At 23.6% G+C, this 15,229-nt stretch overlaps 1 protein-coding gene across 1 annotated transcript in view; it reads left to right on the forward strand.

Annotated features, from left to right (window-relative positions):
• Positions 1-3,769: 3,769 nt before the first annotated feature.
• LOC145839246 (uncharacterized) overlaps positions 3,770-15,229 on the forward strand; it is a 31,930-nt gene continuing 20,470 nt past the window's right edge. The window contains exons 1-2 of the mRNA XM_082946845.1: positions 3,770-3,813; positions 6,651-6,780. Coding sequence (XP_082802971.1) covers positions 3,770-3,813; positions 6,651-6,780 — 174 coding nt within the window. The remainder of the gene's footprint in view (positions 3,814-6,650; positions 6,781-15,229) is intronic.

Here is a 15,229-nt window from a genome sequence, read left to right on the forward strand (position 1 = left end):
TTTCTAATGTTTTCTTCCTATAACAGCTTGTTTTCAACTTTTTTTTCAAAAATTATAGCGAGTAATAACTTATAAACTATCTTATAGTCGTTAGAAAAAATAATGTTACTCGACTTTCATTTTTATCGATATTTTTTAAATAGTTTATATTTTTCATCAAATAAATAATATTTTTTAACTTATTTATAAAATTGTTACACAATTCCTAAGCTGTATATGTCGTTTAAGTATTTTTCAGTTCTTCAGAGTAAATTCAATATTTTATATTGAATTTAAAATCTTTTTACTCCATCTATTTATTATTATTATTACATATACTTTTATGTTATAATATATAGCTTCGATTTTGTTGTAAGTCAGCTTTGACTAGAAATGTTCAAAACAAAAAGGAAAAAAGCTGAAAGCTAAAATGCAAAAGTTTAAAATTGAAAATCAAAGCTTCAAATATTAGCATCAGCTCAAAAAAAGTTGTAACTTGTGATAAGTATACTTTACCATCTTTTTATAATAGTTTAAAAGTACACCATTTGTACTTGTGTAAGGATTTTAAATACTTAAAGCTATACAGTGTGTTATTTAATAGTAGCACTAAGTGTTCATGTAAAAATCAAAATATTTTTAAAAAATCTAGCATAGTGAGTCTATGTATGTTTTAGTGAAAGTAGCTCAAAATTAAAGTAGTAGTGTCCTAGGACAGTGTAAGTTTTATGTATATAATTAACATCTCATAAATATTAATAACAACTTTAAGTATTATTTTTATTGACTAAGTGGGTTTTACTTATAAATTGAAACTAAATTAGAATTTTTGATGATTTTGTTTATTTTTTAACTTTCTACTAAAAAAATTATGTCATAAAACATATTTTTGACAGATTTTATATGAAACCTTTTTATGAAAACTATTGTAATTTCAAGACTTGAGTAAATACTGCTTTGAACATAAATTTCTTTATTTGTTTTTTTTTTTCACAATACTTAATAGTTCCTGTTTCAACTTCAAAATAAGAAATCATTAAAAAATAAATAACTTAAACATAATAAACTTAATGAACCTAATAACTAAATTATATATCAAGGATTATCAAAATAAACAACACTATTTATATGTAGGTAAAAATCAACAAAACTCAGCTGTTTTTAATGAAAATAATTTTAACATATTGGTGATATCCACCATTAAATGCCTTTCTAATTTGGGAGCCTTAAAAAAATTAGGGCCACCGTTCACTTGATATTAATAGTTTTTGTGAATCTTATCTTAGCTCTTAATTCTCTTTCAAAATAATTTATCATTAAATACACCATTTCCCACAGCAAAAACTTAAATATTCACAAAAGTAAATTTTGGTAGGTCCGTTTCAAAGCATCCAAAATACCATCCCAAACTAGTGATATCAACATCGAAGCATTATACCATTAGTCTCTTGTTTTCCTTATTTGGAAGTAACTCGACTGAACCACTCAAAGGGGTGTGGCTTTGATTAATAAACATGTTAGTCAATAAAATTTTGCTTTTAGTGGTTTTTTATACCATTTGTTTTATTATAAAACTAAACTTTTTTATAACTTTACAATCAATAGTTATTGTTTAAGAATTTTTTAAGTAAAATAAGTAGTAGTTAAACTTTGTGATTATGATCTATGTTGAACAAACAATTTTATTGAGTTGATTTTTGTATAATTTTTTTACTGTTTATATGAAGTGCTATTGGATTTAGTTAGATGTTAACAGCCATTTTTAAATAAAATTAAATAAATTCTTTATTACTTTTACATAAAATTTAAATGAAAGTAATAAAGTTAAAAAAAATATTTTATTATAAGCTTTATAATTTATACTTCTGTATTGTATTTTTACATAGTTACTTATGTAAACAAAATCTAAGTTCATTACTTACAGAACAAGTTCAGTCAAAAGAAATTAAGCTTAATGCAGTCTCTGTTTTAGATGTTTTTATAGTAAAAGTCAAATGGCAAAAAGCCTATACTCTGTTTATGCAAAATTTGTAACTAAATATTTAGTAGAATTAAGTCAAAGTAATTTTTAAGAATAAAATAAGATTTTGTGGAATTAAAACTTATATTATAAATACTTAAACCTTTACTTAAAGCAGGGATTACAAATCTTTATTTTCTATCATGTACATAATATAGCTTCAGGAACCAAAATTGTTGACTTAATGGTATCAATCTTAGTATATCATGTAACTTTATAAATGGTTTTTTTAAATTGTACACTAATTTAATGCAATTTATCATAACAGGAAGTAAACATGTATTCTAATACTTAAATTATTTTACAAATACATGTTTGTCCAATTTTTTTTCGAAATTTAAAATACTTCATAAGCACTCTAATGTGGATTTGAGAAAGTTGGTATAACTTAATTAATATGACAAAAAATAGCTACTTATTGGTTTTAAGATTATTAAAAAAAAAAACTAATGGTGATTTTTTAGTTAGCAGTGGTTAAGATGACATCACAACATAATGCTGACTTATGCATAAACACCACTAAAATACCTGTTTTTGAAACTGTAAGATTTTAAACAATTGATATTTTAGTGCTTTTGAAAGTAGTGAAATATTTGTTACTTTTAACTTAGTTGAAAAAAATATTTTTTGACAAATATGAAGGTTTTTGATCAGTTTTTTTTTTAACTTTGTATAATTCTTGTTTAAAATAGATATAAAAAGTACCATAGGACCTTAATTAAAATAAAAAATAATATGTTGTTTTTGATTTACTGAGTAGTTTATCTAATACTGACTTCTCTGAAACAAAGTGCTAGTAATCTAAGTTTTTAAAACTATAAACTTTTTTTACATAACAAGGTATTTTCAAATAGTGATTATCAAGTTAAAGTTTTATAAAGAATACAAACAATATACCACAAGGTTGCAAAAATACTTATACTAAACAAAAATAAAACTCACAGTGGCTTGAGACTTTTGGAGGTTTCAAAAAACTCAGGATAATAATCTTTTTTTGGCAAACATCAGGCTAATTTTTGGTCTTAATTTTTAATTTTTCCAAAGATTTAGATATCAAAAAAACTTTTTGTTCATTTCCAACATCATAATTGCTTTTTTAGGAATTTAAGAATTTCTAAGTATTCAGTGTGGATAAAAATTATTTTTTTTCAATTTTAAACTCAAAAAACAAAGTTTTATTAAACTTAATCAAACAAGCTTTTACTTTAAAGAATGGCACCCAGATAAAAGATTGCCCCCAACCTAAAAATGTGTAAACCTTAATTTAATTGATTACAAAACACTTTTAAAAAATTCAGCAAATATATACATTATCAGAATATGAGTTTAAAATAGTTCTGTTTTTAGGAATACTTTGTTTATAATTTTTTAGTTTACAAGTAAAGTTGCAAGATATACCATATTAAATATTAACAAAAAAACAAGTTTAGCATAGATGGAACTTATATTTATTTATTGTTTTTATTTACAAACCGTTTTTTTTTAAATTAGTTACACTTTTTTTTAGTGGATAAGGTGTTTACAATTCAAAATACTTAAATTTTTAGACAAAATGGTGTTTTTTCTACTTTCAGCAGAGACCGTTTTTATGCCCAAAATGCGATAATTTGAAGGTTGGTAACTAATTTGATTTGATTAAAATTTAACAAAGTTTAATAAATTTAAATAGATATAAGTTTAATTTTTAACTGTTAAAGTTAACAGTTGTAATCATTGATGTAAACGAGCTAAATAATTTGTTTAAATTACAGGTGATAAACTATAAATATTATGGCCAAATACATCGGTATCAACACTGCTCTTTGCCTCGCAAAGCATTTATCTGTTAGTTTATTAAGTGTTACAAAAACTCCATAATTCTATTTTTTTTCCTTTAACTTCTTTTGAACTTTAAAGTTTTTATTTAGTACAAAAAGCGGAAGTTGAAAAAAAAACTACTGTCTATAATTTTTATCTAAAGTCATTAAAAAATTTACTATTTAGAAGTATTAAGATTATAAACTTTTCTCAATTTGTGTAAATCAAAAATGTGTAAACCCAAAAATGTCATAAAAATGAAAATACATTTCAAATATGAGCTCGTGTATATAATTAACATTAAATGTTTTAAAAACACATAATATTTGCTTAGTTTAAAAAAACAAACATCATTGTGTTTTTTACATAAAATTTTACTTATACAATTTTTAATCTAAAAATTTATAATTTCTGCAAAATTACGTAAAAACTGTTTAAAAATTTTACATAAATAATAATGATATCTAGTTAAAACAAATAACAACCATAAAACTAATATTTTTATTTTTATTGAAGTTATGGTAAGTTTTTAAAATGCAAACAGTATTGCTATTTTTTAAATTGCACATATTATTTCAATCAATTTTGTTACTTCTACTAAATATAAGCAATATATTTAAAAATACATACTAAAAAAATTCAAAAATACATGACTGAAATTTAAAACAATAATAATTAATTTCTTAAGCTGAAAAACAAAAACTTCAAAGTACAGTAACCTCTCGCTTATTTAAGCACATTGTGTCCACAGAAAAAGTGCGTAAAGATATGAGAGATCGTAAAGATACGAGAGGTACCAAATATACATATTATAATGGCTGTTTTTTGATATTGCCTCTAGTTTAAAGCAGACTTATAACAATTTATTTATTTTATTTACAAACATGAAAATAAAAGATAAAACTGTACATATACTTAAAAAAAGTATTTAAATTTGTATAAAATGATAATACTTGTAGAAAATTTTTACTAACTTTAATCATAAGTAGATTTTATCTTTATTTATAGGTGACTTAAAATACTTTACATTTATATTTTAACCTACTTAGCAAATTGAATTTATAATTAAGCATTTTTAAGCATAATTAAGCTTTTTGCTAGAAAGTTTCATTAGATTTCTTTTTTAGATGTTTATTCATATATAGGGCAAGAGTGCTGTATTACTTATTCGTGTTTTAAACTCTCATTATTTTATTATACTTTCATTATTTAACCCAGTTATATTTATTTCAGAATTTTAATCTAAGCTTTTGTTGTTAACAAAATTTCTGATATACTGAGATATAACTAATTTTTTATCAATAAGTCAAAGAACATAAGTTTACAAAGTCTAAAGATATAGAGAGGTGAGTTAGCATTTAAAAACATATTTTAAATAAAAAATATAGAATAAATCTAATTTTTGCAAAATTAAAAAAATTTAAAAAAATAACTTTTTGAATTTTTTAGAGTTCTAAAATGCGTAACTAAACGAGAGTGCGTAACGTCACGAGTGCGTAAAGATGCGAGAGGTTACTGTACTAATTACTGGGTGGTGGACTTCTTAAGACGTGTTTTAATAATACGTTTTCGTCGAGGGTGCTTATAAACATATATTAGTTTATTAATATTTTTGTATATTTAAAGTAAATAAACTGTTTATTATTGATTTGTTAATAGTAACAGAAATTATATTCACTAAAAACGAAAGTTTTTAAAAAACTACTTTTTTATAAAGCTTTGTATCTAAAACAGGTCTTATCAAGTAAATATAGCATATACCAAATACTATTGTTTCTCTTGAGTATTTTTCTTGCAACAATTTTTGTATGTTATGTTTTACAAAGCGATTTAAACATAACATAATTTTGTTTTTTTGTCTATCTTTCATTAACTTTAAAAACTACAATTTTAAAATTTTCTTTAAAGTTTATTTCAACTACTTGAATTTTATTTTTATTAAATATTTCACATATTTTATAAAACAAAATTAAAGTCTCTACATCTACTAATATATTATTATTAAATTTTTATAAGCTATATAAGCACATTTTAAACTTAGGTGTTGTTGTTGCTAAAATAATCATTAAACTATAAAATCGGCTTTTTATTTATGTACTCCTCAATATTTCTGACCTATCAAACTAAATAGTTAGTTTAATATTATTTTTAAGTGAATAAATTTTGATAAATTAAGTTTATAACACACCATGTTCAGTTAAAAGTACTTATTTTATTGAAAAATTTTAAAATAAATTTTTTTACACATGATGTTTTGTTATTATTTATCAATAATATTTTTCGGATAAATATACGACTTATTTAAGGATGTATAACATCATTGTAGTATATTAGAAAAATAGTTAATATAAATAAAGTTAAATAGTGATTTTTCAATTTTCCATTGAAAAAGGTACTTTGGTTTTTATTTGGATGAGAATTTAATTTTTATTTTTATTTGGTTTTTAAATGATTTAGATAATAAATGTTAAAATTAAACTTTAAAACGTTAATTTTAACCCTTAGCCTTAGTTCTATTTAAAAAAACCAATTAAATATTAGTTAAATTTTTTAGTTTTTAGAAATTTTTTTGTAGAACATGTAGCTAGATTTTTAAAATAAACACGCTTAGGCTACTTTTTCTTGTTCTATTTGTATTATTTGTGAAAAGGAGCAAAATAAAAATTATAATTTATAATAATTATAATAATAATATTTCCAGTTGTCTTAGTATAAGTATTGTTATTTTAGTCACGATCAATTTTTCTAGTATTATTTGTTTTTGGAAAATTAGTTAATACAAAAAAATTGAGAGTAACTAATCTTTAACAAACAATGCGTACTAAAATTTCTCAATTCAAATAACATATTAAAGCATAGCTCTTTATAACGGTCACGATTGGTCAACAAAATTGAAAGTAGAAGAATTGCCAGTACAGAAAGAAGCTACTGGATTTGATCACATGGACAACTCTGATACAGTTTCGTCATTTGGCTGTAATGAGGTATGATACATTCAAATTTAATTGCAAGTTAAATTACCATTGTTAAAATTGCTATCTAATAAAAAACAAACTAAGTTATGTAAATATTTTGTTTATATTATTAAATTTTAAATTTGAAACACATTGAAACTTAAGGGAGTTTTGAACAATTAGAACCTTCTTAACAATTTCAGACTTTTTATTCTAACATTTTTTTATGTAGCTTAACCGAAAGCTGGTAAATCAAAATACACGAAATTTAAACTTTAGTTCTCTTAATCCACTTAGTTGTATAGAAATACATTTTATACTAAATTATAATAAATTATAAAGTGTTAAATCTTGTACACTAACGTAAAATTTTTATGAACTACATAGTTTATAAAACTTTTGTTTTATAATTATTTTAAGTTTTAGAAAACAATAAAGGCTTGCTGGAAAGTATCTTTAAAGTATATTAAATTGTATGTAAAATATTGTTTCTAAGATAAATTTATATAAAGCTACTAAAACAAAAAGAACTAAAGTTTACTAAACATTTTAAAATAGATTAAAACACTGCCTAAATATTTTAAACAACCTATCTACGTCATTGGGAGTATTTTATGAAACAGAAAATGCGGAAGTTTAAATATTGTTATATTTTATAATATTTTATTTTGAATTTTAATTTTCAAACCAAAAAATTGTATTTATCAACTTAAAAATTTTAAGAAATAAAGAATGAAAATTTTATTATTACAGTCAATACTGCTAGTAGTAATATTTTACACCTACATGTAACAAATAGGTACTTGCACAATAGAACAACTATGCTTAGTTCAATTTTAAGTCACAACCAATACACAATAAACTACAATAATATAAAAAACCTGCTTAAAGTAGTTGATTTTCTTAGAACATATGTTTATTAACGCTATTTACTTGACTTAAATTTCAAGTAATTATGACGTGAAGGATAAAAACAATACATTACATATTAAATATTAACAACATTAGTTGTGTTACTATGAAAAATCATTTACTAAAAATATTTAAAAAAACAATGAAACGTACGTTACAATTAATTGTTGATAAAAATTTTTTTGTGATTCATTTCAAAAATATGGTTCATTTTAAGGTTTTAAAAAATAAAACAACAATCAGATTAATTTTTATTTGTAATGCTAAAAATTATATTAACTACATTTTACATATTAAGTGTTAAACTTGATGACCAAAGTTTAAAGTTAATATCTAATCAAAGTTTTGTTAAGTTTAACTTAAGCAATTGTTAAAAACATTTTATGCTCTTCTAGAAGTTTTTAATAATAAACGAAAACGTCACGCCATTTTGTCCAGATATTTATAGCCCGCAGGCTTGTGATAATCAGATTCTAGATAAATATAACAGACATAACATAACAGACAGTTTTGCTCACATTCTTTACATTCACTTCCGTGTTGCTATAACAGCAACATATATCAATTCTCGTCTATAAGATATTTGTGTGGTTTTATCTCTTCAAAAACTTAGTACACTATGTTTTACACGACTTTTTAACAACATTATTTAGTGTACATTGTTTTCTTAGCAACTTCTATGAACTAAACTTTGGCAATTGTTTGAAACACTTGATTATAAGTTTCAAAAATATGATTTGCATCGTTGAAAAAAATATATAAAGTTCAAAATTAAGTTTTTTCATATCATAAAGTTAAATTTGTTTTCTACCAGTTTGTAAAAACTAAATAATTTTCCAAAATGCTGGTTAACTTTACTAACTATTGAAAAACACTAAGTATTTAAATGGTGTGCATTTTGCTAAAATTTTAATTTTGCAATGTTTTTTCAACTATCAACCCTTATTTGTATTACCATGACAAATAAAAGAATCGCGCTAAAAATAATTACATCAAAGCCTTTTCGTTTCCGTTTCACAAAACTTCTGCCAATAGTGCGCTATTTTGTCAGTCAAAAACTGAGATTTAGACCACACTTGCTTCTCTTTCGCATGTGAAAATCTCATGTTACGATAATTTGCATTTTATGACAATCAACATTCCTCAAGTAATTGTGGTGAGTTTATCTAGCCAAAAAAATATTCGGCCTGGCGGTAAGCAATGCTTACATGAAGACATAATTAAATAGACAGGCGACTCGCTAAATTAGACAAAGTTTTGATTTTATATCAGATATTTTTTTATTTCCTGTCTTATTATCGAAACTCTAAATTTTGTTTTTCAATTGCGAAATTGTCAGTATAAATATAAAAAAATATATATACAAATTTGATTCATTACGTATAAAGGACGTGAGTTAATATAACCAGTATAGCAAACTATTGTATCTTTACACTAAATTTTATATAGTTTTTGAATAAATTATTTAAAAGTAATTGTCTCTTGTATAACTTTAACGCTGTTTACTAATGTTTTAATCCTAATCTTTAGTAATTATTTTGCTTCAAAAATGTAAACTATTCAGTTTTAACTCCTTAAACAAGTAAATGTAACTATATTTTTAAACGTTTAAAAAACTAGTTTCATATTATTACTTCTTTTTAATTGTAAAGTCAATATTTAATTTAAACTTACAAATAAATGACTACCGTAAAAAGAAAGCTCATACATAGTCTCAACCGAATCAAAGTACATGTATTTTGTTTTAATGTAAAGGTCAAAAATATCATATTAATTGGCATACTAAACGCAGTTCTCACTACCAAAAACAGAAACCTCGCGAGCAAGTCCAATCGCAGTAACAAGGTTGAAGCAGATTTACCACTAAAAGTGGGTTTTCAGCATGGTGGAAGTAAAAGATATAATCTTTGTTGCAAGGTTTTTAGTTTATTAATTGTATTTATTGACATATTAGAGTAAATTGTGTACTCTACGGCGAAAATAGTTGTTACAAAGCCTTTTTGTTTCCCTTCACAAAACAGCTGTTGTTAGCGCGCTTGTTTGTTAGTTGAAAAATGACACTTAAGCCAGTTTCGCTTCTCTTTCTCATGTGAATTTTCTCTTTGTAAAAATAATTTGCATTTTATGACAATCAACATTCCTCAAGTAAGTGTGGTGAGCTTACCTAGCTTGTACAGAGAATCGGCCGGACGGTAAACGATACTTATATGTAAACACAATTAAGTAGATAGGCGACTCGGTAGTTTGAACACAATTTTGATTTTATATCACATACTTTTATTTTCTGTCTCATTATGGATACTCTAAGTTTTGATTTTTTATTGCTAAAATGTCAGTATGAACATCAAAGTAAAATATTATTCAAATTTAATTTATTACGTATAAATGACGTGAGTTAGTATAACCAATTTAGCTAATGATTGCATCTTTATGCTAAATCTTAAATTGTTTTTGAAAAAGGTATTAAAAGTATTTGTCTCTTATATAATTATAATGCCGGATACTATTGTTTTAAGCTTTAGTGCTACTAGTGCTTTATTAGCTATTTAGTTACAAAAAATGGTTTGTACGTTTTTTAAATAACAAAATTACTTTTCCTGGTCTTTTTTGGTTTGTACAATGAATAATCTCTCACTTGATTATTGTTTTTAATTGATGTTGTCATTTTTGATTTTTTGATGAATCTATTTAATTATGTACTTTTTAATTTATTGCGCTTCTAAAGGATTTCATATGTTGATAATATCTAGCTTCAAATTGTCTTTCAGTTGATCCAATATAAATATTTTCCTTTTTCTTATGCATAAATGTTGCTCTATATTGATGTTATTTTCAGGGTTCGTGCGCGTCAGGCTAAATCAGGCTAAGTCAGGCTAAATCAGTTTTTTAATTGAAAAACTTGAGAATCTCAGTTTTTCTCAGTTCAAATGCTTGAAAATTTTGATTAAAAAAATTGAGAAATCTTTTCAAGATCAAATTCAGATGTTAATTTATTTCTTAATAAAGATTTAGTTATTAAAGACAAAATCAATCAGTATTTGTAAAAATAAAAGCTTAAAACCTTTTGTTGAATCTCTAAAATTTTTTAAAAAATTTTCAATATTTTGTTTTTAGTAGATTAAATACGTCATAATTATCAAAAACCAATAAAAAAGTACAGTTTGAACATTACAATTTAGTTCAACAATTTAACTTTTTGTTTGAATTTTAATATTTATGTAAGCGTTCCATTTCAATCTTAATAAAACACGACAATGTAAGTCGTTTTAATCTAAATCTTCTGGTTATAGTGTTTACTTAGTGCTTAATTAAATTGAACAATTGTGCTTAGTAATGTATATTAAATTTTTACACCAGTAATAGATTAGATATGACACTTGTTTTAAAACTTATCACTGAATTTGTTATGTTAAGGGCATAGGGAGGGTCAATCACCTTTTTCACAATTTAGTCTTATTTTATTGACTTGTAACTAAGCTATGAGTTGCTTTTTGCAGATTTTTAAAGCTCAAAATACTTTCAAGATAAAGCTGGTTGAAGTCAGAGACTACAATAGTAATAATCAAGACCCCCCAATACCTAAAATGACTTCTAAAGGGGATTTTCCTAACTTTGAAAAAATATCAGGCTAAATTGGTCTCAGTCAGGCTAAATGAAAAAAATTTCGCGCACGAACCCTGTATATTATATCATTAAGTAAAACGTTCCATAACGTTTTGTCATGCTTTTACATTTTTAACTTAAGTACTAGCTGATTAATTGTTCTAAAGTACAAAAATTTAATTAAAGTTTTGAAAACTACATTCTTTTATAAAAAATAGATCAATTAGAAAATATATTTGATTTAAGTAATAATTTAATGTAAAAAGTATTTATGGTAAAGCTGAATTAGTTGCAGCCTTACGGAATTTATCAAAAAGTTAGCTAACCAACATTTCTTATTTGAAAAAGCTTTTTGTTTAACAGTTATTTACAAAAATTAAAACATTTTAAATCCAAATTAAGCCACTTTAAAAAACTTAAAATTTTTTGCTTAGGTTTTCTATTCAAGTATTTCTATTTAGGTATGAGGATTAGTTAATTTACTTTAAATTTGAAAAAAACGCAATTTACTTATATAGTTAAAACTAATATATTATAAAATTTTACTTGTAAGAACTAAAAGTAAACATATTGTTATCACTTACTAAGCACAAACTTTAAGCTAGTTTTTACATTAAAATTAAATAAAAAACAAACAATTTAAAACAAATTTGTATCAATAAAAATCTAAAATGAAGTAGTTTTAAAACAGAGTTAATCCGTGGTGACATTTCTTTAGATTTAAGATTTAAGACGGAAAAGGAAGTTAATAATAACTAAATAAAATATTTTAGATAAAAATTTGTTATTTTGTTCTGTTTTTTGCCTTCTGCTTCAAAAACCCTTACATCAAGTTAAAAAAAGTAGAAATGAAATTGAAAAATAAAAATTGTTTAACTGTAAACTGTTGTTTATAGAAAAATGTTAATCTATTTTCACATAAAATGCATTAAGTAATTGTTATATAAAAAGCTACTATTCGTGTTTTTAACTAAAAACCAATCAAATTTAAACTAAGAAAATAATGAAACTTTTTATTTGTTAAAACCTTAGCTTATAGCTTTATTGTTTAGCTTTTTTGTTGAACCTTTATTACATTTGTCTAATGAACTTATATTACTTAGCTACTTACCACAATACTTGTTCAAAATTTTTTGTATTTTGTTAAATTTATGGTCTTTAAATTTTTAGCTTCATAACATGAACTTTGAGCTTTTATTGTATATTGTGTTTGGTAAACAGTTTAAATAAAAAGTTTATGAAAAGTATAAATTAAATTATTTTTTATTACATTTACGCTCTGTTTAGCTTTATAAAATTTTTAAACTTAAAGTTTATTTTAACATTTTCTGCTTTCGTTTATTTAAAATATACCGTCTAAAAGGCAGTTAATAAATTTCAAAGTATACAAATAAACATTAAAATGCATGGGTTTAGCACAACAATTAAAAAAAAGTAAGCATGTAAAGAAAAAATAAGATAGTTAGTAGGAATCAAAGGGGCGTGTGAAACCATTAGTTAAGATGATTTTAATTTTTGAAATCTGAGATACTGCTAACAAGCTAGTTTAAGTAATTAATCAACGAGGCTAAAGGTATTAATTACCTTTTGAATTTTACAAAAGTAGCTGTGTAAAATTTAACGCTTGAATGAAAATCCAATTATGAGAATTAATTGCATGTTATACAAATGGAGTTCATTAGTTACTAAAGTTTCTTGAATTTACGTCGTGATGCTAACAGTGATAACTGTTTTAATTTAATTTTACTATTTTTCTCTTATGTTAAAAAAAAATTATAATTTTTTTAAACGATTTTTAACGATGTTATTTTCAGGGTTCGTGCGCGTCAGGCTAAATCAGGCTAAGTCAGGCTAAATCAGTTTTTTTGAAAAAAGTTGAAAAACGTCAGACTAAATCAGTTTTTTAATTGAAAAACTTGAGAATCTCAGTTTTTCTCAGTTCAAATGCTTGAAAATTTTGATTAAAAAAATTGAGAAATCTTTTCAAGATCAAATTCAGATGTTAATTTATTTCTTAATAAAGATTTAGTTATTAAAGACAAAATCAATCAGTATTTGTAAAAATAAAAGCTTAAAACCTTTTGTTGAATCTCTAAAATTTTTTAAAAAATTTTCAATATTTTGTTTTTAGTAGATTAAATACGTCATAATTATCAAAAACCAATAAAAAAGTACAGTTTGAACATTACAATTTAGTTCAACAATTTAACTTTTTGTTTGAATTTTAATATTTATGTAAGCGTTCCATTTCAATCTTAATAAAACACGACAATGTAAGTCGTTTTAATCTAAATCTTCTGGTTATAGTGTTTACTTAGTGCTTAATTAAATTGAACAATTGTGCTTAGTAATGTATATTAAATTTTTACACCAGTAATAGATTAGATATGACACTTGTTTTAAAACTTATCACTGAATTTGTTATGTTAAGGGCATAGGGAGGGTCAATCACCTTTTTCACAATTTAGTCTTATTTTATTGACTTGTAACTAAGCTATGAGTTGCTTTTTGCAGATTTTTAAAGCTCAAAATACTTTCAAGATAAAGCTGGTTGAAGTCAGAGACTACAATAGTAATAATCAAGACCCCCCAATACCTAAAATGACTTCTAAAGGGGATTTTCCTAACTTTGAAAAAATGTCAGGCTAAATTGGTCTCAGTCAGGCTAAATGAAAAAAATTTCGCGCACGAACCCTGTATATTATATCATTAAGTAAAACGTTCCATAACGTTTTGTCATGCTTTTACATTTTTAACTTAAGTACTAGCTGATTAATTGTTCTAAAGTACAAAAATTTAATTAAAGTTTTGAAAACTACATTCTTTTATAAAAAATAGGTCAATTAGAAAATATATTTGATTTAAGTAATAATTTAATGTAAAAAGTATTTATGGTAAAGCTGAATTAGTTGCAGCCTTACGGAATTTATCAAAAAGTTAGCTAACCAACATTTCTTATTTGAAAAAGCTTTTTGTTTAACAGTTATTTACAAAAATTAAAACATTTTAAATCCAAATTAAGCCACTTTAAAAAACTTAAAATTTTTTGCTTAGGTTTTCTATTCAAGTATTTCTATTTAGGTATGAGGATTAGTTAATTTACTTTAAATTTGAAAAAAACGCAATTTACTTATATAGTTAAAACTAATATATTATAAAATTTTACTTGTAAGAACTAAAAGTAAACATATTGTTATCACTTACTAAGCACAAACTTTAAGCTAGTTTTTACATTAAAATTAAATAAAAAACAAACAATTTAAAACTAATTTGTATCAATAAAAATCTAAAATGAAGTAGTTTTAAAACAGAGTTAATCCGTGGTGACATTTCTTTAGATTTAAGATTTAAGACGGAAAAGGAAGTTAATAATAACTAAATAAAATATTTTAGATAAAAATTTGTTATTTTGTTCTGTTTTTTGCCTTCTGCTTCAAAAACCCTTACATCAAGTTAAAAAGTGTAGAAATGAAATTGAAAAATAAAAATTGTTTAACTGTAAACTGTTGTTTATAGAAAAATGTTAATCTATTTTCACATAAAATGCATTAAGTAATTGTTATATAAAAAGCTACTATTCGTGTTTTTAACTAAAAACCAATCAAATTTAAACTAAGAAAATAATGAAACTTTTTATTTGTTAAAACCTTAGCTTATAGCTTTATTGTTTAGCTTTTTTGTTGAACCTTTATTACATTTGTCTAATGAACTTATATTACTTAGCTACTTACCACAATACTTGTTCAAAATTTTTTGTATTTTGTTAAATTTATGGTCTTTAAATTTTTAGCTTCATAACATGAACTTTGAGCTTTTATTGTATATTGTGTTTGGTAAACAGTTTAAATAAAAAGTTTATGAAAAGTATAAATTAAATTATTTTTTATTACATTTACGCTCTGTTTAGCTTTATAAAATTTTTAAACTTAAAGTTTATTTTAACATTTTCTGCTTTCGTTTATTT

This window comes from Thalia democratica, chromosome 6 (assembly GCF_965202585.1).
Source record: "Thalia democratica chromosome 6, ktThaDemo2.hap1.1, whole genome shotgun sequence".
Lineage (NCBI taxonomy): Eukaryota > Metazoa > Chordata > Thaliacea > Salpida > Salpidae > Thalia > Thalia democratica.